Here is a 27,364-nt window from a genome sequence, read left to right as displayed (position 1 = left end):
AAAACATAAATTTGACCAATTTGATTTTAGTCTTAGAATGACTCACGAAAATTTATCTAAAGGATAAATCATTTTGTCATAAATTCAATCAAAATTATAGCACTATAAGTGCACGTTTAGCTATTACTATTACTACTCAGATTTCAGAAGGGAATATCCATAAAGAAATATTAATGACATAAAAATCACCATTTTTAAAACTTTATTTTGGAAATAATTTTAGATTGACAGAAAGTGGCAAAGATAACACAGGTAGTTCTCACATACCTTCACCTAGCTTTTCCTAGTGCTAACATCTTATGTAACTACAGTATATTTGCCATAACCAAGAAGTTAACATTGGTACAACACTGTTGACTAAACTATAGGCTTTATTTGGATTTCATCAATTTTTCCACTGATGTCTTTCTTCTGTTTCAGGATGTAATCCAAATACCACATTGCATTTAGAACAATTACTTTTTGAGTAAAAAATAAAGGTTTGAAGAGGAGGATATTTATCCACACTTCTTAAAGTTTTATGCCCATACTGATTACTAGATTTGGCTCTGTCAAACTTGTTGTTTATAGTGTGAAGATTCTGGTATTTAAGAATTTACTCAACAAGGAAGAAGGGAAACAGAAGGCCATTGTACTGGCAAGAGAGGGGCGCCATGGCTGCATGTGGGCTCTGGAGTTGAGTCCCGTGTTGAGTCCCAGCTCTGCCATTTACTAGCTGTGTGATCTTGGGGGAGAGGGTCAATCTTTCTATGCTTCAGTTTCCTTTTGTAAAATGAGTGTGCTAGTAACGGTATTTGCACCCTTATTGAGCTGTTGTGAAAATTAACGAGGCTAATACACGTAAGACATGGCACAGGGCTGGGCACCCGCCTAGAGCTGGGAGACCACCCGTACTCTGTGGCAGAGACAAAGCACAGGCACAGGAGACCTGTACTGGGGAAAGGAGGGCAATCCATGACACTGACAGTCAGGCTGATTTGCTGGGAACCCTCAGCACACCCGTGGTTCCTGCCCACCATGTTTATAGACACAAAAGCACACGTCCCATGGGAAAAAATTGTGTGTGTATATTTACTTGAATCCATAAATGTTTAAAGAAATAGAACGAGTCTATTATAATTTATGCCACTCCTTTTTGGAATGACTCCTTGATCACAGAAAAGGGCAGTGCAGTCTGACTTGCATACTTCAGGCCTGGACCACAGCACGACGGTGCAGTCACTGAGACAGGAAATCAGAACAGCAGGCAGGTGTTGGTGGAAAGATGTAGTTGGTTTTGGATATGTTTAATTTAACACTGTTTAATTTAAACATTAAAAATGGACATTTAGGTAGCAACACCAATGAGGCAGCTGGGTAGAAAGTTCTAGAGCTCTGGTGTGAATTATATTAATACATATCAAAAAATCTATATTAAGTTATACTTAAATTTATTTTTTGGATAAAAAGATACAGTTTGATAAACCAGGTACAAAAAGATAAATACTGTATGATCTCATTTCTATGAGGTAACTAGAACAGTAAAAATCAGAGACAGAAAGTGGACTGCTGGTTGCCAGAGCTAGTGGGGTGGGGACAGCTGAGAGTTGTGGTTTAATGGGTACACTTCCAGTTTTGCAAGATTAAAAAAGTTCTGAAGATGGATGGTAGTGACGACTACACAATATACTTAGTACCACTGAACTATATGCTTAAAAATGATTAAGATGGTAAGTTTTATGTTATGTGTATTTTACCACAATTAAAAAATCTGAAAGAAAAAAAACAGTTCAAAAGCAAGTGTGAGATATTTCTTTAAAAACACACGTACATTTTATTCAATCATCTGGGATTATTACCTACTTCAATGTAAATGATTAGGAACTTAAATTCCAAGTTAAACTTGAAATTAAAAGTAAGTTTATGAAGGTAATGATAGAAATTCGAGTTTATCTGAAGTATTTTCAGTGTAAACATAATGAGCATTTACAAATGGTCTTTAACAGATCCTGCTGCAAAGTTAAAGGCATTCTATAAACATTTTTTTACCCTTTATGTTTCCAGGTTCTAACTCCAAGACCTTCTCACAGTCCTGGAAAGCACTGTTCCAGCTTTGCAGTTTGAGTTCTGCTTGAGCACGATTGTTATAGGCCGCTACGCTGGGAAGCACCGAGATGCTCCTGTAAAAGAGAGACTTAATGGCAACAAGCAGATGAGAGAAAAACGTAAAACAGAGAAACTTAGTTAGCTAAAGCTGTAAGTAAAATAATCGTGGCTTGTGTTATGGGTAGAATTGTGTCCCCCAGAATTCATATGTTGAAGTCTTAACCCCCAGTGCCTCAGAATGTAACTATACTTAGAGATAGTCTTTAAAGAGATGATTAAATTAAAATGAAGTCATGAGGGTGTTCCCTAATCCAGTGTGACTGGTGTCCTTATCAGAAGAGGAGATGAGAACACAGATACGCACAGAAGGAAGGTTGCTTGAAGTCACAGAGAGCAGACGGCCACCTACAAGCCAAGGAGAGAGGCCTCAGAGGGAAGCAACCCCAGACGGCTGGATCTCAGACCTAATCTCTAACCCCCCGAGCTGTGAGAAAATAGATTTCTGTTGTTTAAGCTGCTCAGTCTGCGGTACTTTGTATGGAAAAGCCTGCAAACTAATACAGCCTGCATCATCAAAAGTAATGACACCAAAAAATAATACACAATTCTACAAACATACTAAATCAATACTTTGGACAGATGCTTAAATATCCAGTTTTAAAGTTGACTCTGGCTTGAGAAGTGACATGGTAATTTAAATAGAACTTCTTAAAAACTAGTTTAGTTAATATGAGGTATCAAATACTTTTTTTTACTCTTTGCAATTTCCTAGTACCAAAAAAAATGGAGCAATCAGCCACAACTAATATTCTTTATTACTGTTACTGTGTTAATAGACACAAATTAGTCTGTAATCTATAAGTAGATTTAATGCTAAGGAAATGATCATAATTTTTTCAGAGGAATTTAGTTGAAGAAAACAGAAGAGAATAGTAGTAATTGAGGAATACAGACCTTAAGAAAATAAATTTTACTACATTTAAGGGTATGAATGTACAATAATTAATGAAAAGAAGAATTTATAACCTACCTGGATGCTGCTTAAAAAACTGACTTGGAATTCTGTAAAATAATGTATTCCTACACATAGGAAAGTTAAGGATATCAGTGCACTGTATTTTCTAAATCCAGAAGAAGAAGAGAATATAAAAATGGAAAAGTCACAAAAAGTATCAGTTTACTAAAATCATTAACGAAGAATATAGAGAAATTACATGGTTGGGTAGAAACCAAACATGGAAAATATACATAAGAATAACACAAGTACAGTGAGTACTTCCCACATGCCAGGCACTGAACACTAAACTCATTTAATCCTCATTACAATCCAGGGAGGAGGTACTACTGCTCTTCTGATTTTACAGATGAGAAAATAAATGGAACAGAAAGGGTAAGTAACATGCCCAAGGCCAGAAGCTTATAAGTGATAAAGTCAGGATTCAAAACCCAGCAGTCTACTCCAGCACTTGCTTTCTTTACCATCATGTCATCCTGCCTTCCAGCATGTTGTTTTATTTAATTCTCACAGCTGCTCTGATGTAGGCACTGTTACAGCCTCATCACATGGAGAAAGCTGGAGCAAGAGAAGTGAAGAATCAGCCCAAGGCCAGAAAATGACAGTCTGAGTTCCCTTAACCATTATACCATGCTTTAATTCTTCACCTCTATGATTCCTTCAAAGAGGAAGACAAGAAAAATGTTTCTTCCCTGTAATAGACAAGAGTCTCCACTGGTGGAATCCTACAAGAAGAGATGTAACAGTATCAGAGCTGACTTCCACCGGCCTGAACAGGGGAGGCTGTACTGAATGAATGCTACCTCAATATCCTCTTTACCTTGTATATTCACTTAAACAGTTCAGCAAATTTCTTTACAGATGCAAACAACAATTTTAAAAAATGCCTTCCTTCCAAAGGTGGAAAAAGATTGTATAGAGTTTAGTTCTAAGATGGCATTAGTGATTCTATATATATGTAGTTTGTTAAAAATATTTTAGGGAATCAGTCTACTTTTCATAGACTGTAAATGCTCCAGAAGTCATACAAACATATAGTGAACATCTACTATGAACTAGCTACTTTGCTGGGCATTAGAGATACAGTGACACACAAAAAAAGACAAAAACCAAAAACCAAAAAACCTGACAAGTGGGCTCTGCTCTTAGAGAGCCTACAGTCCAGTTAGTATCAAATCACACAAATTAAAATTGTAATGCCAACAAATACTACAAAAGAGAGGATTGCTATAAAAGTCCATAAATTGGAGGGAGGAAGTGGAGTAGGCAGAGATATAACCTAGTCTGAGAGGTAGAGAGATCTCCCCAAAGAAGCGAGGCACAGACTGAGACCTGCAGAATAAGCTAAAATTAACTAGATAATGAGAAAAGGGAGGAGTATTCTAGATGGAGGACCCAGAATATGCAAAGGCCCTGTGGTGGGAGGTGGCACCATAAGTTAGGGTTACATCCAGGCAGTTTAACTGCAGAACCTGAGCTCTTTACCCCTATGCTATATGGACTTCCTGTCAAGTTCCATTCAGACTGCTTCTATTTTTTCTTCAAATAGCAAAGTTAGGACCTCTGTCAAAAGTGGGGGTGGAGTGGAAGCTTAGAGGTTTAAGAAAAGTATTGAAAATAGAATGCAAACACAACTGAATTTCTGATAAATCACAAGTATAATATCTTGAGTGATTCTGAAGCAGATTACTTAGCTTATCTATATCATTTCAACAATCTAAATTTAAATATTAGCATTTTTTTAAATGGCAAGTATAAACCACAATGAAAATCTGCTCACCGAGTATAATACATCACAGCCTCTTCATAATCTCCTGAGTTAAAAGCTTCGTTTCCTTTTTCCTTTTCATGAGTAGCAAGAAAATCCTTTTCCTTCTCAGTTAGACCTAGAAATAGATGTTATCTGCTATAAGTAAAAATATAATTTAATAGAATTTTAAAAAATTTAAATCCAAGAATGCTTATTTTAACAGGAGCAGAAAATTGTAAAATAAATAAAAGAAAATGGAAGGTTTCCTAAGTTTAGAGATACTTCTTTTCTTTTTTTTAATCATTCAGAATATTTGAAGGTTTAAATTTTGTATGGTTGATTGGTTTTACCTTAACAGTACTATCCACCTGTGGACTTCAAATGAAAACAAAGTGCTCCATCTTTTTTTTTTTTGAGGCAAAAAGAAAAATTTTTGAGAGTTTTGGAGAAAAAGAAGATTCCAAAAAAAAAAAAAAAGGAATGAAAAATGAATTAAAAGAATTACAGTAAAAAAATAGGTTTATATATGTATTTTAAAGTCTTACTTAAGTTAATTATTATAACTATTACTCACATAAAATTAAGTAATTAAAGGATAGAATGGAATTTGTAAGAGGTATTCAACTCTAAGAGAAAATCCATAAACATTTAATGGAAATTTGCAGCATTTTAAGAGAATGTCTTTGGGCAGAGAGCATTTATAATTTAAAAAATTTAAAGACTACTAAATTATTCTTATCTTCCCCCAATTACCTGCTGTGTCTAGTCTTGTCTCAATTTTAGATAAATGTGCCTTGTTGTTTACTACAGTTTTTTCTTCATAATCTTCATCAATTTTTGAACATTCCTTTTCCACGTCAAATCTTAAATGAAAGAATAATAAAAACTAGGGGGAAAAGTACAATATAGCAAGAGAATAAAATTATTGATATTCTTGTGTTTATATCACTTGTGCCTTTAGACATAATATTCCACAAATGCATAATAGCTTTGTTTCATGAGTCACCTGTATTCTTTCCTAGAAAACATGGAATTTAGTGAGGACTTAAATATTAATCAGACCTAAATTGTGCAGAACTTTGTAATTAAAACTGTGAACAATTGCTCTCAATTTAAAATTTTGTTCTTTTTTATTCTGGATGGGTGTAAGTATTAGTTATTTTTGGTATTCCTATAAACAAAAGGATACAATAGTTTTTTATTTAATGAAAAAATAAAATCAAGAGTGCTTAGAGCAGATATTCTTAGAACTCTACTGATATAACTTGGTATTTTTGATATGTTTAGACTGAAAATAATTAAGTTATTTCAGTATTTTATGGTGGAGAATTTTTCAGTGACAATTTTACATAAAAAAATAGAAGGAGGTAGGTATAGCTTAGTGGTAAGAGTGCATGCTCAGCATGTATGAGGTCCAGGGTTCACTCCCAAGTACCTTCAATAAAAATAAATAAATAAATAAATAAACCTAATTACCTATCCCCCAAAAATTGAAATGAAGAGACATAAAACATACTTATCCCACTCTGCATAATCCCTCGGAATTTTCTTTTTAGCTGGTCTACTTTTAGAATTTTTTTCCTAAAAGAATAAAATATTTTATGAGATATTTAATATAAGATTAGCAAGTTTTCCTGTAAATGTGAAGTATTAGATTAAGATATACAAAATGAATGAATAAGAAAAACAGGCAACCTTGAAGTTACAACTCCAGTGTTATAATTATTAACATAATAAAACACAGCAGGTAAAAAATTGTTTTTAAATCTGTAGTTATTTCTGAGTGTGATCAACAGGACTTTAAGTATATATACAAAATTTTTAAATTTACATATATGAAATGTGATTATTATTGATTTTCTTATAATAAAAAATTACTAAACTATCATTCTTTTAAAACCTAGGCATTGAAGAAATAACAATAACTCCTTTGCTATATTAGTCAGAGCTCTTTTGCTTGCAATGACACACACACACAAATTGGATGAATTTTATTTTAAAAGAATACATTATTGGCTTATATAACCTACCTGATGAAAGGGCAGGAGTATTGCTGGGTAACGAATTCATATACCCTCTCTCTGCAACTCTCCCTCTCGCCCCCAGAAGTCTCTGCTGTTCTCTGTCTGATTTTGATTTCCCTGCTAGCTACTTGCTTTTTCCATGTAGTAGGATGTGGCCAGAAGCAGTCTGGGATGATAACCTCACAGGCCTCCCAACCAGAAAGGAAAAGGAAGAGTGACTCTTCTCTCCATTTTTAGTTAGAGAAATCCCAGGGAAGGACTCTAATTAGCTAGCTTGCGTTATGTGCCCATCCCTAACCAAGCATTTGGTCACACATCCACTGCAAGCACCAAAAGGGAACATGAGGAAAGCAAACAATAGCAATTATGCTCACAAATAGTTCCTTACATGGTTTCTTAAAAGTGATAATTTGAAACCATCTGAATGGGTCATTTATGCAAGCACAATTTTTTAACATTGTGCATTGGTCATTATGAGTTATACAGATCTTCCAAAAATTCCTACATTTCATTATACAATTAAAAAACCTTATCTGTTAAAATCTTCATGGAGCTCACCAACGGGCACATGAAAAGATGCTCAACATCACTAACCATCAGAGAAATGCAAATTAAAACCACAAGATATCACCTCCCAACTGTCAGAATAGCTATCATCAAAAAGAACACAACAAATGCTGGCAAGGGTGTGGAGAACAGAGAATCCTTATATACTGTTGGTGGGAATATAAACTGGTGCAGTCACTGTGGAAAATGGTAATGGTGGTTTCTCAAAAAACTAAAAATAGAACGACCATACAATCCAGCATTTCCTCTCCTGGGTGTATATCCAAAAAAAAAAACCCAAAACACTAATTCAAAAAGATAAATGCACCTCAATGTTCATAGCAGCATTATGTACAATTACCAAGTTCTGGAAGCAACCTAAGTGTCTATCAACAGATGAATAGATAAACAAGATGTGGTATATATGCACAGTGGAATACTACTCAGCCATAAAAAAGAATGAAATCTTGCCATTTGCAACAACATGGATGGACTGGGAAGGTATTATGCTAAGTGAAATAAGTCAGAGATGTATGACATCACTTATGTGTGGAATCTAAAAAGTAAAACAAACTAGTGAATATTAACAAAAAGGAAACAGGTTTACATATACAGAAAACAAACTAGTGGTTATCAGCAGGGAGAGGGAATGGGGGAGGGGAAAAATAGGAGTACAAGATTAACAGGTACAAACTATTATGTATAAAATAAGTTACAAAGATATACTGTACAACACAGGGAATATAGCCAATATTTTATAATAACTATAAATGGAGTATAACCTTTGAAAATTATGAATTGCTATGTTGTAACACCTGTAACTTGTAAATACGGTACATCCAATACATCTCAGTATGAAAAAATTTTTTAAAAATCCTCATAGAGCTCATCAGAAAAATCTCTGTCTTCCTTAAGGGGAAATTTTTTTGTCACAAGCAGGTATTTGAGAGCCCCATAAGAATATGAAATACTCTAAATTCTACTTGAAAGCTCAGATTTTCACACTGGCAACAAATATTGTTCATTGTTTTCCTTGAAGTGACAGACCATTTCATTCACTTCCAAGAAAATGTCTGCCAAAAATCCAGCTCTGAATAATCAGAGCTTGTCAGTCACTTCTTCAAGTAAAAATTGTTCCAGGAAAAAGTGGCTACTTTAGCTGGCAACTCAATCACAGAAGTGCTTTTTCTTATGACAGTCATATTTCAATTCACAGTGAAGTGTCTTCTGCATACTCCACATTGTTATGATGCAGAATACTAAAAAGATGTGTCCTCAAGATTCAAGATTAAACAAACAAAAGTTTTATTGTTTCATTGGGACATTTTTAAGTTAAACTGGAATGTTTTACTACGAGTATACAGCAGTGGAGAAAACAATGACCACTAGTCCAGCTGGTGCCACTGCCTTGATTCATGGTAAAGCACCAGCAGTTTTACCCTCAGTGCAAATGTCAACACAGTGAAAGAGACAAAGTATTAGCATTATTTTTTTTTTTAAATAACACTGACTTTCTGAATCCTCTAGAAGGATCTCTGGGACAACCAGTATCCACAGACCATATTTTGAGAACCACTGTACCACCAGTCTGTCTATCCACACTGGACGATAAGCTCTCTACGGACAGAGACCAAATGTCACTCACTGCTATATTTTCGGGACATAGACTTAGCACATAATGAATGTGCAGTAAATACAAATTGACTGATTACAGGTAATGGCATCCTTACCATACTTACTTACCATGTACCTCAGTTACCTTAATGAGGAGTAAAAAGATCCAGGAAGGTGAATTTCCAGGGAGCAGAATGATGAAGGGCTATGCATGTTTTTCAAATAAAATTGAGGATTCACAGAAGAGATGAGACAAACAGGAAAGACTCAACCCAGAACAACCCAGAATGAAAAGACTTAGGTAGGTATCCTTTGAGAAATGATAGGAATAAAAGAAAAAAAAAATAAAGGAGGGCAGAGGGAATGAAATGTATGATCCAAAGCAAAAGCCCACTGGAGACGAGGGCTGGGTTCCATCATATCAGGGTCAAGTGGATGCCAAGAAGCTCATTTTTAACTTGAAGTTAAGCAGAGTGAACCTGGAACTCCAACAGGCCCCTTGTCTATGGAACACGTCAGTTAAAAAGGAGAGATATGCATGGCAAAACAGGAGCCGATCTCAGTGAAATAACCATGAGGGGCTGGGGATAAGGAGGAAAAATGCAATAGACAGAGGGATGACAACTATAACTGCTTGAAAGTTTCCATTTAATACTTAAAATTCAATTATGTATACCTAATAATGTAATAAACTACTCCCTCTATACCTCCTCTGGATACAGAAAATTATTCCCTGGAACTCTCACCCTGAATTGTATCTTATGTACTCATCAAAACTTGTCAGAGGAGAAGAAACAGAACAGTAAAAGAAAAAAATGGAGAAGGCAGTAAACCCAAGATGCAAGTCTTCAAAGGAAAACACTGTTTCATTTTGATCTGCAAGTGAGGCCTTCTCAAGGTGATAACACAAGGTTAGCAGAAAAAAAAAATCTCCAGCTCTCCTGGAGGACATCATGCTTTGGCTACACTGACTAAACTGAGAGAACATCCTTACTTAACAACAACTTTCTCTCCCTACCAAAAAGGCCTACCTTGGCAACGTGAAGATGGCTATTTGAACCACGAACTGGAGGCAAATTATCTTCCATGGCTGGAAATGTTTCAGTTTCATGAAAGTGTATTTTATCATCTTCTTTTTTAATTTCTGATACCCAACTCTGAGAAGAAGGGAGAAAAAAAGGTAGGTAAATGTATCAAATTCATGAGGCACTAGAAAGGACTATACATCATCATAGTTTACAACGGGTCAGTTCTGAGGTGACAATATGATCATGCCATTCTCTACCTGAAACGCCCTTCTTACTCTCAGTATGTTCATGTTGTTGTCGCCCCTCCTACTTTTATTTATCTTGCAAGATCTTATTCAATGTCCCTTTCAGCAAGTTTTCTCTGAACTTTCTGGTTGGGCTAAAAGTGCTCCTCCTTCAGGTATCAGCATAAAGATTTCAAATCCTCTGTTTATTGTTTGTCCCTCTGTCTGTACTGTAAATTCCTTAAGTCTTAATCTCATTTGTGTGATTCAAGAGCCTAGGACATCAGATACAACCTACCTATATATTAGATTGACCTAGTCTCCAACTCCAGCAGTCTTACAGAAGGGAAGGGCCCTTTTCTATAGTTATATATTAATTACTGCAGATTTCACTTTTTTTAAATATATACAATGGTCAGCATAAAATATAAAAATAACAAGAAAGACAAATAAGCAGAAAAATGGTTACCTCTAGTCAATAGAAGCAGACACAGAGAGTGGATGGATGCTGGGAATAACAAACACGGACTTGAAAACAGATGCAGTAAATATGTGAAAAGGGTGGACAACATACAAGAACAATTGCAAAATTCAGGAGAAGAATGGAAACTTTAAAAAGATTCAAAGGAAATGCTGAAAATGAAGGACTCAGTATCTAAAATAAATAATTCATTTGATTAACAGTAGAATGGACACAGGAAAAGAGTAGACAGAAAAAAAATCAGTAATGCAATAGCAGATTTGAACAACACAACTTCATCAATATTATAATTATATGTTCTTTTCAAGAGCACAAAGAACATAGGCAAAAAAGGTCTTAATAAATTTCACAGGCTTGAAATTATACAGATTACAGTACTTGGCCATAACAGACTTACACTAGAATTCAGTAAGTATTTAGACTATTCCCAAATAATTGGAAATTAAACAATACACTTATAAAGAACCCATAGTTTAAAAGGATATCAGATGGGAAATTGGAAAATAATCTGAACTAAGGGATAATGAAAACATGACATCATAATTCGTAGGATACAGCTAAAGTATTATAGGGAAATTTACAACTTTAAACAAGAAGATGGGTTTAAAATCAATTACTTAAGCGTCTACCTCAAAAAGCTAATAAAAGAATGAGAACACAAAACTAAAGTAGGTAGAAAAAAGGAAATAATACTAATAATAAATGAGAGTAGGAATTCCTAAAATGGAAAAAAGAAAATTAATGCTCAAAAACTCATCTTTTCGAAATAAATTAATACAATTGACAAACATATAGCAAGACTAGTCAAAAGAAAGTGAAAGAAAAAATATAAATTACCAATATCAGGCAAAAAAGAGGTACATCACTAATAATTCTACAGCTATTAAAAGGGTGAAAGGGGATGTTTTAGACAGTTTATAATGATAATTCTGCAATTTAGATTAAAAAAAAATTTCCCTGAAAAATACAACTTAGCAAAATTGATACAAGAAAAGCTGGAATACTTAGAAAAACAAAAATGAACAAACGAACAAAATCCGAACATAGTGTCTGGCATATTCTAGGTTCACAACTATGTTTATGAAACTGAATTGTCAGAGACCAGAAAAAGTTGAATAAGAGATGTCTTTATTATGTGTGAAGTTCTATTATGTACTACTCGGCAAATACATAGGGAGGGTCTAATATTTGTCAGATACTCTTAAAATAGGCCCTGGGATAAACATATTAACTGTCCTACCTATGTAGGAGGCAGGGAGGATGAAAAGGAGGCAAACAGGAGAAATAGGAAGAGAAACAGAAAAACAACAGGGAAGAAGGGTAAAATGAGAGAGGAAGAGGAAAGGGGGTAAGAGGGAATGGGGAACAATGGAGAGCGGCAAGAAAAGTATGAAGAAAGGGGGATGAGAAGGAGACAGACTCAAGACGGGACAGAGAAAGAACACACAACTGGGGAAAAAGCAGGCCCTGCAATGAAAACTCAGCTGTTTCCCTTCCAGATAATAAAGCCAAGGAATTCTGGGCATGAACTGCTATTTTTACTTGTAGATTAGTTACCAGATTTTCAAACTCAAGTCAATAACATGATAAAATGAGAAAGCTGAAAGTTTTTATAAAAGTTAGCACTTTGAGGTAGAGGATACCCAAACCTCAAAATTGTTTTCAGATGTCTTGTTCATCCCAGAAAAATATGCTGAATAAAGTAAAACAGAAAAAACTATTTTTCCAGAGTGTGTCTTTTTAAAAAATTATTTTTTTGTTTCAGTTTATCTTTTTATTATAACATGAGCTAGATTTAAGAAATTACCCTAGTCGTCTGACTTTATTTCCCAGAGTTGTTAGAAGAGCTAAATGACAATATTAACTCATTATGAAAACATACTGAAAAGTACTAAAGCTGATGTAAAATGGTAATCAAGGTTCCAGGTATCAAGGGATTAGAGTAACTGAAAAATAAATCCAGGTAGGCTGCAGCCCGACAGACAAAAGACAAAGGATGTGCTGGTTTAACGCGATGCCATCTAGGAAGACCATCAAATGTGCACGGTGTCAGGTCACAGCCTGAGAAATATTTCCATTGGGTGAGTTCCTTTTTTGCTTTATAAATGAGTTTTCTTCACTTAATAACTTAGGAGTCTCTTAAATTAACATTTCAAAATTCATCAAACAGATACCATTTTTATAGGTAAGGTAAATTATAAGCTAATGTATTAATTTTGCTCTTTTTAAAATCAAAAAGCCAATAATGGTCAGAGATTGATGGAGTGGGGATGACAAATGTACATTTCAGACTTTCATTAACAAGGAAAAAAAATGAAGCATATTTATAGACTTAAAATTGTCATTAGCGCATTTAGATTCTGATGAAGGAACATTTAAAATATCTCTACAGTAATACAACGTTAATAGAAATTGGCCATGTACTGAGGTCATTTTAGTAAGTTACCATCATTTAAATATAAGAAAAGTAATTTCTTGGTCCAATTTAGTGAAACCTTAAAAAAGATTGTCTCTAGAGAACATTATTTGAGAACAATGCTTTTTCAGACACATTTTGATATTCAAATCCACTTTATAACACAACTACAGATTAACCTTTTAATTACATCTTTCTGATTAAAAAGCTGTCAGATTTCCATTTCTTCGAAAGATGTTTTCACCAGTATGTTATTAAATTCCACAGGCTAAGAGTTCTTCATTATTATAAGAATCTCAGACAGATTAGAGACTGCCATTTGTTGCTTTTTCATCTTTCCAGAATGACACAGGCAGACTTGCTAGACTAAAGTTGATGTCTTTAAAGGCATGCAACAAAAATATTCCCACAATGATTGTAAAGAAGCCACTCAAAGTACCAATGACACCATTAACAGGCATAGCTTGCCACTCCTTAAAAAAAATAGCTGAATAAGTTAAAACCAATGTTGTAAAGAATACGTAATATACTGGAGTCACGAGGGAAGTGTTGAACACGCCCAGGGCCGTGTTCAGGTAGTTAATCTGTGTGCTCACACAGACTACAATGCTCAGCAGCAGAATCCAGGCCAGGGGATGTCGCAGCACAGGCTTGTCAGCGAATAGCTCTTTGATAGCAACGCCCAGGCCCTTAACACAGGAGACCGAAAATGCTCCAATTACAGAGGAGACTGTGATATAACAAGAATGTTTGTCCATGGCGAGGCCCTGCCACAAAGATTAGTATCAAGGACACAATGACACAAGTGTTGCAAAGGCCACAAAACCCAGATCCCATAGCTTGTGAGACATTTCATTTAAAGTCTCAATCTCCTCTTCTTTTGGAGCATGAATAACCATAACTGCAGATCCCAGAACACTTAGCAAACACTCAGTTTTTCCATCAAGATTACGTCTTTCATTTAGAAAGTATGAAGAAAGAATGGCACTTAATTAGCATGCAGAGAGCTCCTAACGGAGTCACTAAGGTGGCTGGTGCAAAAGCATATGCAGCAAAGTTGGCCACCTGGCCAGCTCCCACTGCCAGCAGTCCAGCCAGCACTGCCATTCTTTAAGATATGCACAGCCGCCCTGACCTGCCCTCATGGAGCCTTTTCTGGCGAGCCGCAGAAGGCCTTTTTTTCTTTTTTTCAAAATGAAACACCCTCCAATGAAAATGCAGGAGCTCATAGCCAATCCCAGACCAATGTAAAAGTCATACTTTCCAGGCCCCTGGCTCATTTCTTCTGTTACTTTAGAAATTACTGTGAATCACAGTGATCAAGAACAGAGAACTGCTGGTGCTGGAGGCAGGATGATGCAGTCTCAAACAGTCTGAAAACAGGGCACCAGTGTGAAGAGTCCTGGAAGGAACAGTTGCTTCACTATTTTCAGACCAGGTGATGTTCTGCCCACTCTGCGTACCTGAAGCTCAGTCACAGCCAGGAGAGCATGTAAGTTTAATATGGTCTCTCTTATGAAAAAAAGTCTGGAGGAGGTTAGCGATGACTTCACTCTCATTTCCTCATAAATAATACCCTTTATTCTCATTTAAAGTTTTAAGCCCTGGCAGAGTAGCTCCAGCCCCAGTTTGCAGGCCTGCTGAGCGGCATCCCCTCTGCTTTCTGGCCCAGGTCAACTCGGCCAACACTCCCACACAGGCCACACTAGCCACCCCATTCTGAGCTTGAGCCTTCATCACAGTCCAATGGGAGCTGCAAGCATCCAGCGCTGCAGCTGTGCAAGCCGCCTCCTCCATGGGGGAGTGCCCGGGGAACCTGTCCCTATGACCTACTGTCTCCACCACTGCCACTGGGACCAAGGGGTGCCACCGAGGAGAAGCTGGGTGTGGCCAAGTGACGCCAAAAAAAAAAAAATATATATATATATATATATATATATTTCGTAAGCAAAATGAACCACAGAGGAACTATGAGAAAATATTGGTAAATATGTGTCTGGCAGAAAGAAAGTTTTCCTAAGTATAAAACAAATGTAAAGATCACAAAGGATAAAATCAAGAGGTGTGGTTGCATAAAAAAAAATAAACAGAAAAATACCACGCACAAAATTTACAAGGCAAATAACAAATTGACGGAAGAACTGGAATATGTAGGACAGAACTCTTACAAATAAGTAAGAGACATGTCGATAGAAAAATCAAAAAAGGGACCTCTTCTGGCCCTGATGGAGTAACAGGGACTGGATTTACCCTCCTGCCTTTAGAGCTTTAGAAAACTGGATAAAATACATGAATGTAACAATGGTTTTCAGACCCTGGGCAATAGGTAGCACAGGACAATCATTCCTGAAAGAAGGGAAACAAACGAAGTAAGTCACACACTTGCCCCCAAGTGACTGCCTAGTGTTTCCAGGATGCAGCACAGGGAAAGGAAACGCTAGCAACCCTGTGGTCTCACTGAATTTAGAAGAACAGAGGTCAGACTTCAGGGAGGCCAAGACTGCAAAGATGTGGGGGACAAGATATGAGAGGACAGAGTTAGACAGGTAGAAAGCTCTGAAGATAACCTGAATAGCCCTGTGTCTACTAAGGAAACTAAATTCACAGTTAAAATCTTTCCAATAAAGAAAACTCGAGGCCCAGATGACATCAACGGTAAATTCTAGAAAATATTTAAGGAGAAAATAATACCAATTATACACAAACTTTTCTAGGAAATAGAAGAAAGAACACTTTCCAACTCATTCTATGAGGCCAACATTCCCCGGCTATCAAAACCAGACAACAACATCACTAGAAAACTACAGACTGATATCTCTCATGACTCTTAGACACAAAAACTCCTTTACAAAATTTTAGCAAATCATATCCAGCAACATATAAAAAAGATACATCATGACCAATAGGATTCATCCCATTAACGCCAGATGGCTATAACATTTGAGAGCAGTGTAATCATTTACCCTATTACCAGACTACAAAGAAAACCATACGTTCATCTCAATAAATGCAGACTAAAGCATTTCACAAAATTAAACATCCATTCATGATAAAAATTCTCATCAAACAAGGAACAGAAGGGAACTTCCTCAACCTGACAAATAACATCTACACAAATCTAAAAGTAACATACTGAATGGTGAAAAGCTGAATGATCTCTCCTAAGACTGAGAACAAGACAAAGATATCTGCTCTCATTTCTACATTGCACTACAGGTCTGAGCCTGTGGAATAAAGCAAGTAAAAGAAATATAAGGCAGCCAGCCTGGAAAAGAAGAAAATCTCTCAATATTCACAGATGACATAATCTTGCACAAAGAAAATACAAGGAAACTACAAAAAAGCTACTAGAACTAATTTGAATTAGACAAGACATAGGATGCAAGGTCAATATAGAAAGATCAATTAGATAACTATAAACTTGCAATGTACAAATAAAAACTAAAATTAAAATTCCACTGATAGGAGGTATCTAGCTTAGTCAAATTCATAGGATCAGAAAGTAGAATGGTGGTTGCCAGAGGCTCGTGGTAGGAATAGTTTGGAGAGTTACTGTTTAATGGGTACAGAGTTTCAGTTCTGCAAGATGAAAAAGTCCTTGAGATTGGCTGCACAACAATATGAATATATACACTTAACACTAACGAACTGTATACTTTAAAATGGTTAAGATGATACTTTTTATATGTGTATTTTACCACAATGAAAATAAACCAATAAGATTTCAAAGCTGGAATGACTCAGAATGAGCAAAAAAATTTTTTAAATATTAACTTTTACAATGGCATAAAATATATTAGATATTTAGGAATAAATTTCACAAAAATACATAAGAAGTACACACTGAAAACTACAAGACATTGCTTCAAAAAACTAATGACTTAAATGAACATAAAAAAATGTTCATGAATCAGAAATCTCAATATTGTTATGATATCAATTCTTCCAAAACTGATTCACAAATTCAACACAATCCCAATCCAAATATAAGCAAGTTATTTTGCAGAAATTGGCAAGCAAAGGACCTGGAATAGACAAAACAACTTTGAAGAAGAACAACAAAGTTGGAAGACTTGCACTATCTGATTTCAAGACACTGTTATCAGGACAGTGAGGTACTGGAGTAAAGACAGACATTTAGATTAATGAAAAGAATAGAGTCCAGAAATAGATCGACACATACATGATCAATTGATTTTTTTAAGTTTAATTTCTAAAATTGTTTTGTCAACTATTATTTTTTTAACTAATTATTTTCCATAATTGGGGGGGTAGGTAATTAGGTTATTCATTTTTTTTTAATGAAGGTACTGGGCATTGAATCCATGACCTCAGGCATGCTAGGCATGCACTTTACCACTGAGCTATATCCTCACCCCTAGTTGATTTTTGACAATGGTACCAAGAAGTTCAGTGAGGAAAGGATAATCTTTCATTAAGTGATGTTTGAACACTGGGATATTCATATTAGTATGTATGAACGTGTGTGTGCACATGTGTGTATGTATTTGTATGAGTGTGTCCAAAAAATAAAACAGATCTTAGACCTAAATTTAAGAGTTAAAACTATAAACTTTCTAGAAGACTCACAGCAGAAAATTTAGGGATCTTGGATTAGACAAAGATTTCTTAAATAGGACACAAAAGCACAAACTATAAAAAGAAAAATTGGTTTCATCAAAAGTAAAATTTTTTGGCTGAAGAGGCAAGATGGTGGAGTAGAAGGACGCTTGTAAGTCACCCTCTCCCACAAATACACCAAGACCCACATCTACAGACCCACTCAGCCAACCAAAGCACCTGCGGAACTCCAACAGATCATCGCCCTCTTCAAAAGATAAAGACGCCAAAAATCTGGTAGGAGAAAAGGAAAAAAGAAAGAACAAAAGGCAAAGCAGCGCGGGACGGGTCCCGCGGGGAGGGAGCGGCAAAGGAGGACTGGCGCTTGCTCGCTGGGTCTCCCCTCTCCAATTGAGAGGACAGCGGGACGGAGGGGGAGCCTCCAAGGCTTGGATCTGTACAGAGCAGCCCTTGTCTGACAGAACTAAGTTAAACGGGCACAGAGCGTCCCCCCGACACCCAGCCTGAGATGCGGGACGGCAGCGGCGGGCAGGGCCAGGCTGCACAAGCCGGGCGGAGGACGGGGGGGCGGCTGCAAGGAGGCAGCCCCGGGGGACTGCAAGGGGCTGGGCGCCGTGGCTGTGGGCTTACAGGACAGAACAACCTGGGCCCTCCATAAAACAGCAAGGTTGATGTGCTCTCGGGGGAAGGGTGCATACCCCCATCTCTGAAAACCCGCGGAAACTTTTCAGGGGAAGAGAGGCGGGGCCCAGGCACAGCCGCCATATTCTCCGGCGCTTAGCACCCAGGCCGGGGCAGGGGCGAAACCTGCATCCGCACCGAAGGGCTCAGCAGCCTCAAGGGCCAGACTGAGACAGGCCTACAGCCCGGGGCAGGTGGGATCCTTCCATCCTGGTCCCTCAGAGAACTTCCTCCACAAAGACAAACAAGGAGCTGGGTCTTGGCTCGGAGCAGGAACGAGGCTGCCCCTCGGTCTTCCCGGAGCCCACCCGCGGAGCGCGGCCAGGGCGGAGCGCGACCAGGGCAGAGCGCGCAGCCGCACAGTGCAGCGGAGCTACCGGCGGTGCAGGCAGAGGGAGAGCGCCCCCCCCTCCGCCTGTCGGGCAGGAACACAGCCCCTGACCACGGTGCTGGGAGGGGGCACGACCCGCCCTCCTGCCTGGCCAGTCTGCAACATCTGACTGCGACATCCGGAAGGGCAGTGACCCGCCTGCCCACAGCAGAGGAGAGCTGCACCTGACCTCGTGTTAGGAGGAGGCGCGATCGGCTTGCCGACAGGTGCTGGGAGCAGCACAGAAGAGGGCGCCAACGGAGGGCCTATGAAAACAAGCTGAGCTTCCAAAACAGGACAAAGACAGAAGGACTTCACATTAAAAGCACACAGACTCCAGGAGAACACCGACAACCCCTTTTTTTGTTTTGTTTTGTTCTTAAATCTGTTTTTACCTGTTCTATTTTCAATTACTCTCTTAATTTTTACTTCTTAATTCATTTCTATTTCTCTTGGGTTTTGATGTCCTGTTATTGATGAGACACAGGCTTCAAATACATCTATTCATCTCCCCACCCCTTTTTTTTCTTTTTCTTTTTTTTTTAAGGTTTTAAAAGGACGTCTCAACCCGATTAATACTCTGCTTCAACTCGCTCTTCTATTATTCATTATACACTGTCTTCAAACCCTCTTTCTCCCTTCTTTTAAAAATATTTCTCTCTCTCTCTTATTATTTCTTTTTTTTCTAAGTTCTATTCATAAATAGGCATTAGATAGATAAAATCCTTAAGATTCAAAATAGACAACTGATACTCCATAAACCAGTGCCAGAGAGGTATGAGCAAGATGAAGAAGCAGAGAAACCTTTCCCAATTAAAAGAACAAGAGGAATCCCCTGAAAGAAATATCAATGAAATAGACATCGATAGCCTACTAGATCAAGATTTCAAAAAAGGAGTGATCAAATTGCTGAAGGAATTAAAAGAGATAGTGCTTAGAGAGATAAAATATGTCAAAAATGAAATTGAAGCTATAAAGAAGAGCCAAGCAGAATGGGTAAACTCATTGACAGAGATGAGGAATGATCTAATAGCTGTGCAAAGCCAACTAGTTAATGCAGAGGAACGAATTAGTGATCTAGAAAACAGGGCAATAGAAAGCACCCATTCAGAAGAACTACAAGATAAGCAAATAAAAAATAATGATAATAGCATTAGGGACCTATGGGATAATATAAAGCGTCCCAATCTTCGCATAATAGGGGTCCCAGAAGGGGAAGAAGGATCAAAGGGGATTGAAAAGGTTTTTGAAGAAATCATGACTGAAAACTTCCCAAACTTAAAGAAGGAATCAGATATCCAAGTACAGGAAGCTCAGAGGGTCCCAAACAGGAAGAATCCAAATAGACCCACACCAAGACATATCATAATCAAGATGGCCAGAGTCAAGGATAAAGAAATGATTCTAAAGGCAGCAAGAGAAAAGCAAAGAGTGAATTACAAGGGAACCCCCATAAGGCTCTCAGCTGATTTCGCTACACAAACACTACAGGCCAGAAGGGAGTGGCAAGATATATTCAAAGCCCTGAATGAAAAAAAGATGCAGCCTAGGATACTTTATCCAGCAAGGCTATCCTTTAGGATAGAAGGAGAAATAAAGAGTTTCACAGACAAAAAAAAGCTGCAGGAGTTTGGCAACACTAAACCCATGCTAAAAGAAATATTGAAAGGGCTATTCTAAATAGAAAAGCAGCAGGATGCTACAGAAATGAGAAACTCACAACTGGAAAGGTGATAACTCATGAATTACAAATAAAGAAAACACGAAATTATAAAAGAAGCCATACAAATCACTGAGAGTGGGAGAGGGAGGCAGGGAAATATAGAATTTTTTTTCTTTCTTTTTAAAAATTTTTTAACAGTAGGATGGGTTTGAGATCATGTTATTATCAGTTTAATAAAAACAGGTATAGGTTAATAGATTTACAAAAAAGGGTAACCACAAGTCAAAAATTTACAAGGGAGTCACAAAAATTAAATAAAATCCATGATAATACAAAGGAAAATTACCAAACCACAAAAGGAAGAAGAAAGGAACAAAGAGGATGTACCAATTCAACTGCAAAGATAAGTTCAAAATGGCAATAAACACACATCTATCATTAATTACTGTAAATGTTAATGGACTAAATGCTCCAGTCAAAAGACATAGAGTGGCAGACTGGATAATAAAGCAAGAACCTTCAATATGCAGCATACAAGAGACCCACTTTAGGGAGAAGGACACATATAGATTGAGAGTGAAAGGATGGAAAAGGATATTCCATGCAAATGGAAAAGCCAAAAAAGCAGGTGTTGCAGTACTAATTTCAGACAAAATAGACTTTAAAACAAAGGCCATAAACAAAGATAAAGAGGGACATTTTATAATGATTAAAGGAGTGATACAAGATGAAGACATTACACTTGTTAATATATATGCACCCACTATAGGAGCACCTAAGTACATACAAGAATTACTAACAGAGATAAAGGGCGATATTGATGGGAATACAATCATAGTTGGAGATTTTAATACTGCATTAACATCACTAGACAGATCTTCCATACAGAAAATAAACAAGGCAACAGAGAAATTAAATACTACAATAGAAAAACTAGATTTGGTGGATATTTTCAGAGCATTACACCCCCAAAAAATAGAATATACATTATTTTCAAGTGCACATGGAACATTTTCCAGGATCGATCATGCACTTGGACACAAAAGAAACCTCAACAAATTTAAGAAGATAGAAATTATCTCAAGCATCTTTACTGACCACAATGCCATGAAACTGGAAATCAACAACACAGAAACAAAGGAGAAAAAAAGAAAAGCATGGAGATTAAACAATATGTTATTGAAAAAACAATGGATCAATGAGGAAATCAAAGCTGAAATTAAAAAATACCTTGAGACAAATGATAATGAAAGCACAACCACTCAAAACCTATGGGACACAGCAAAGGCAGTGCTAAGAGGGAAGTTTATAGCGATACAGGCCTTCCTCAAAAAAGAACAATCTCAAATAAACAAGTTAACCCACCACCTGAATCAATTAGAAAAAGAACAACAAAAAGCCCCAAAAAGCAGCAGAAGGAAGGAAATTATTAATAAAGATCAGAGAGGAATTAAATACAATAGAGATTAACAAGACCATAGAAAAAATCAACCAAACCAAAAGCTGGTTTTTTGAAAAAGTAAATAAAATCGACAAACCTCTGGCCAAACTCACAAAGAAGAAAAAAGAGAGAGCACAAATTAGCAAAATAAGAAAGGAAAATGGAGAAATTACAACAAACAAAATAGAAATACAGAATATCATACGAGAATATTATGAAAAACTATATGGAACCAAACTGGATAACCTAGAGGAGATGGACAAGTTTCTGGAAACATACTGTCCACCAAAACTGAATCAAGAAGAAACTGAACACTTGAACAATCCGATCACTAGAAAGGAAATAGAAATAGCAATTAAAAACCTCCCTACAAATAAAAGTCCAGGACCGGATGGCTTCACGGGGGAATTCTACCAAACATACAAAGAAGAACTCATACCAGTCCTTCTCAAAATCTTCCAGACGATTGAAAAGGAGGGAATACTCCCAAACTCATTCTATGAAGCCACCATCACCCTGATACCAAAACCAGGCAAAGACACTACAAAAAAAGAGAATTATAGGCCAATATCACTGATGAACATAGATGCCAAAATCCTCACCAAAATTTTAGCAAATAGAATCCAACAACACATAAAAAAAGATTATACATCATGACCAAGTGGGGTTCATCCCAGGGACACAAGGCTGGTTCAACATACGCAAATCAATCAATGTAATACATCACATCAACAAGAGAAAGGACAAAAAACACATGATCATCTCAATTGATGCAGAAAAAGCATTTGATAAAATTCAACACCCATTTATGATAAAAACTCTCGCCAAAGTGGGTATAGAGGGAACATATCTCAACATAATAAAAGCTATATATGACAAACCTACAGACAGCATAGTTCTCAACGGTGAAAAACTCAAAAGCCTCCCACTAAAATCTGGGACAAGACAAGACAAGGATGCCCACTATCACCACTCCTATTCAACATAGTTCTGGTAGTCCTAGCCACAGCAATCAGGCAAGAGAAAGAAATAAAAGGGATCCAAATTGGAAAAGAAGAGGTAAAAGTGTCATTATATGCTGATGACATGTTACTATATATAGAAAACCCTAAAAGGTCCACACAAAAGCTACTAGAGCTGATTGAAGGATTCAGCAAGGTAGCAGGTTACAAAATTAACGTTCAAAAATCAGTTGCATTTCTTTACACTAACGATAAATCAACAGAAAAAGAAAGTAAAGAAACAATCCCCTTTAAAATAGCACCCAAAGTAATAAAATATCTGGGAATAAATCTAACCAAGGAGGTGAAAGAATTATACACAGAAAACTATAAGCCATTGATGAAGGAAATTAAAGAAGACTTTAAAAAATGGAAAGATATTCCATGCTCTTGGATTGGAAGAATCAATATTGTTAAAATGGTCACACTGCCCAAGGCAATCTACAGATTTAATGCAATCCCTATCCAATTACCCAGGACATATTTCACAGAACTAGAACAAATCATAATAAAATTTATATGGAACCATCAAAGACCTAGAATTGCTAAAGCATTACTGAAGAGAAAGAAAGAGGCTGGAGGAATAACTCTCCCAGACTTCAGACAATACTATAGAGCTACAGTCATCAAGACAGCATGGTATTGGTACCAAAACAGACATATGGACCAATGGAACAGAATAGAGAGCCCAGAAATGAACCCACAAACCTTTGGTCAACTCATCTTCGACAAAGGAGGCAAGAATATACAATGGAATAAAGACAGTCTCTTCAGCAAATGGTGTTGGGAAAACTGGACAGCAGCATGTAAAACAATGAAGCTAGAACACACCCTTACACCATATACAAAATCAACTCAAAATGGATTAAAGACTTAAACATAAGACAAGATACAATAAACCTCCTAGAGGAAAACATAGGCAAAACATTATCTGACATACATTTCAAAAATTTTCTCCTAGAAGAAATAAAAGCAAGAATAAACAAATGGGACCTAATGAAACTTACAAGCTTCTGCAGAGCAAAGGAAACCAGAAATAAAACAAGAAGAAAACCTACGGAATGGGAGAAAATTTTTGCAAGTGAAACCGACAAAGGCTTGATCTCCAAAATATATAAGCAGCTCATACGACTCAATAAGGAAAAAATAAACAACCCAATCCAAAAATGGGCAGAAGACCTAAACAAGCAACTCTCCAAGGAAGACATACAAATGATCAATAGACACATGAAAAAATGCTCAATATCACTAATTATCAGAGAAATGCAAATCAAAACTACAATGAGGTATCACCTCACACCAGTCAGAATGGCCGTCATTCAAAAATCCAAAAATGACAAATGCTGGAGAGGCTGTGGAGAAAGGGGAACCCTCCTACACTGCTGGTGGGAATGCAGTTTGGTGCAGCCACTATGGAAAACAGTGTGGAGATTCCTCAAAAGACTAGGAATAGACTTGCCATATGACCCAGGAATCCCACTCCTGGGCTTGTATCCAGAAGGAAATCTACTTCAGGATGACACCTGCAGTCCAATGTTCATAGCAACACTATTTACAGTAGCCAAAACATGGAAACAGCCTAAATGTCCATCAATAGGTGACTGGATAAAGAAGAGGTGGTATATTTATACAATGGAATACTACTCAGCCATAAAAACCGACAACATAACGCCATTTGCAGCAACATGGATGCTCCTAGAGAATGTCATTCTAAGTGAAGTAAGCCAGAAAGAGAAAGAAAAATACCATATGAGATCGCTCATATGTGGAATCTAAAGACTCATGGACAGAGAATACAGACTTGTGGTTACCAGGGGGGTAGAGGGTGGGAAGGGATAGACTGGGATTTCAAAATTGTAGAATAGATAAACAAGATTACACTGTATAGCACAGGGAAATATACACAAAATGTTATGATAAATCACAGAGAAAAAAATGTGACAATGAGTGTGTATATGTCCATGAATGACTGAAAAATTGTGCTGAACACTGGAATTTGACACAACATTGTAAAATGATTATAAATCAATAAAAAATGTTAAGAAAAAAAAGTAAAATTTTTTGCTCTTCCAAAGACACTGTTAAAAAAAAAAATGAAAAGGGGAGCAACTACAGAGTATCAGAAAATACTTATCAAGAGGTATCTTTGTGTGTAACATATATGAAAGACATGTATTTTTATTTTATAACTTAATAAGAACACAATTCAATTTTTTTAAATAGGCAAAGGATTTATCTTTTTTTTTTTGAAGTACAGTCAGTTATAATGTGTCAGTCTCTGGTATATAGCACAATGCCCCAGTCATGCATATACATATATATATTTGTTTTCATATTCTTTTTCATTAAAGGTTATTATAAGATATTGAATATAGTTCCTTGTGCTATAAACAAGAAAGTTGGCTATTTAAAATCTATTTTTATATATAGTGACTAACATTTGCAAATCTAACTTGCAAATTTATCCCTTCCCACCCCCTTTCCCCCAGTAAACATAAGACTATTTACTATATCTGCAAGTCTGTTTCTGTTTTGTGATTTTTTTTTTTTTTAGATTCCACATGAGTGATACCGTGTGGTATTTTTCTTTTTCTTTCTGGCTTACTTCACTTAGAATGATGATCACTAAGTCCATCCATCTGCGTTGCTGAAAATTGCATTATTTTATTCTTTTTATGGCCAAGTAGTATTCCACTGCATAAATATACCACAGCTTCTTTTCCAGTCATCTGTTGATGGACATTTAGGTTGTTTTCATGTCTTGACTATTGTATATAGTACTGCTGTGAACACTGGGGTGCATGTAGCTTTTCGAATTAGAGTTCCCTGTGGATAAATGCCCTGGAGTGGGATTGCTGGATCATATGATAAGTCTACTTTTAGTTTTTTGAGGAATCTCCATATTGTTTTCCGTAATGGCTACACCAAATTACATTCCCACCAATAGTATATGAGGGTAGATCCAAATTAGAAGAGAAGAGGTAAAATTGTCACTGTATGCGGATGACATGATACTATATATAGAAAACCCAAAACGCTCCACACAAACTACTAGAGCTGATAAAAGAATTCAGCAAGGTAGCAGGATAAAAGATTAACATACAGAAATCAGTGGCATTTCTTTACACTAACAATGAATTAGGAGGAAAAGAAAATAAAGAAACAATCCCTTTTAAAATTGCATCTAAGATAATTAAATACTTAGGAATAAATCTGACCAAGGAGGTGAAAGACTTATACATGGAGAACTATAAAACCTTGATTAAGGAAGTTAAAGAAGACTTAAAGAAATGGAAAGATATCCCTGCTTTTGGATTGGGAGAATCAGTATCATCAAAATGGCCTTACTGCCCAAGGTAATCTACAGATTTAATGCAATCCGTATCAAATTACCCATGACATTTTCCACAGAACTAAAACAAATAATCCTAAAATGTACAAGGAATCACAAAAGACCCAGAATTGACAAAGCAATATTGAAGAAAAAGAATGAAGTTAGAGGAATAACCCTCTCAAGACTTCAGACAATACTACAGAGCTACAGTAATCAAAACAGACATATGGATCAATGGAACAGAATAAAGCCCAGAAATAAACCCACAGACCTATGGTCAATTCACCTTTGACAAAGGAGGCAATAAGATACAATGGAGAAAAAACCGTCTCTTCACCAAGTGGTGCTGGGAAAACTGGACAGCAGCATGTATCTATCTTTATATATATAGTAGCAAACACTTGCAAATCTCAAACTTCCAAATTTATCCCTTCCCACCCCCTTTACCCCAGTAACCATAAGATTGTTTAGTATGTCTGCGAGGCTGTTTCTGTTTTGTAGATGAGTTCATTAGTGTCCTCCTTTAAATAGGCAATGAATTTAAAGACACTTCACAAAAGATAATAGGGATGAAAAGTAAGCACATGAAAAGACATTCAACATTATTAGTCATTAAGAAATGCAAATGAAAACCACAATGAGATACCACTACATACCTAAAGAATAGATAAAATTAAAAAAACTGACAACACTATGTATTGACCATGATCTAGAACAACTGGAACTTTTATCCATTATTGGCAGGACTGATTGCCTCTAGAAAACATTTTGGCATTTGTTCACCAGTTGGTAAATGGTTAAAGTGTGAGATATCATGCAATTCACCAGCAATTAAAAGGAATGCAGTCTGGACACATGCAACAACCTGGAAGTTCAGCAAAGGCATTACGCTAAGTGAAAGAATCCAGGCACAAAGGAAGATACACTACATAATTTTATTTATATGAAAGTCTAGAAAAGGCAAATGTATAATAATAGAAAGCAGTTCAGTGGTTACCAGGAGCCAGGATGTGGGGTCAGTATTGACTGAAAAGGGACACAATGGAACTTTTAGGAGTAATGGAAATATTCTATATACATCTGTCAAAACTCAGCAAAATATCATAAAAT

General features: G+C 36.6%; 1 protein-coding gene and 1 pseudogene across 4 annotated transcripts in view; both read right to left on the bottom strand.

Annotated features, from left to right (window-relative positions):
- SPAG1 (sperm associated antigen 1) overlaps window positions 1-27,364 on the bottom strand; it is a 76,856-nt gene that overhangs the window by 43,465 nt on the left and 6,027 nt on the right. For all 4 annotated transcript variants that reach the window (XM_072949538.1, XM_072949539.1, XM_072949541.1 and 1 more), the window contains 5 exons: window positions 10,066-10,191; window positions 6,367-6,431; window positions 5,604-5,713; window positions 4,881-4,986; window positions 2,029-2,159 (listed from right to left, as the gene is read on the bottom strand). In XM_072949538.1, coding sequence (XP_072805639.1) covers window positions 2,029-2,159; window positions 4,881-4,986; window positions 5,604-5,713; window positions 6,367-6,431; window positions 10,066-10,191 — 538 coding nt within the window. The remainder of the gene's footprint in view (window positions 1-2,028; window positions 2,160-4,880; window positions 4,987-5,603; window positions 5,714-6,366; window positions 6,432-10,065; window positions 10,192-27,364) is intronic.
- Window positions 13,384-14,463, bottom strand: LOC140689104 (magnesium transporter NIPA2-like; annotated as a pseudogene).

Source organism: Vicugna pacos, chromosome 25 (genome assembly GCF_048564905.1).
Source record: "Vicugna pacos chromosome 25, VicPac4, whole genome shotgun sequence".
Lineage (NCBI taxonomy): Eukaryota > Metazoa > Chordata > Mammalia > Artiodactyla > Camelidae > Vicugna > Vicugna pacos.
The sequence above is the reverse complement of the archived record's forward strand: the minus strand, read 5'-3'. Positions and strand labels throughout refer to the sequence as shown.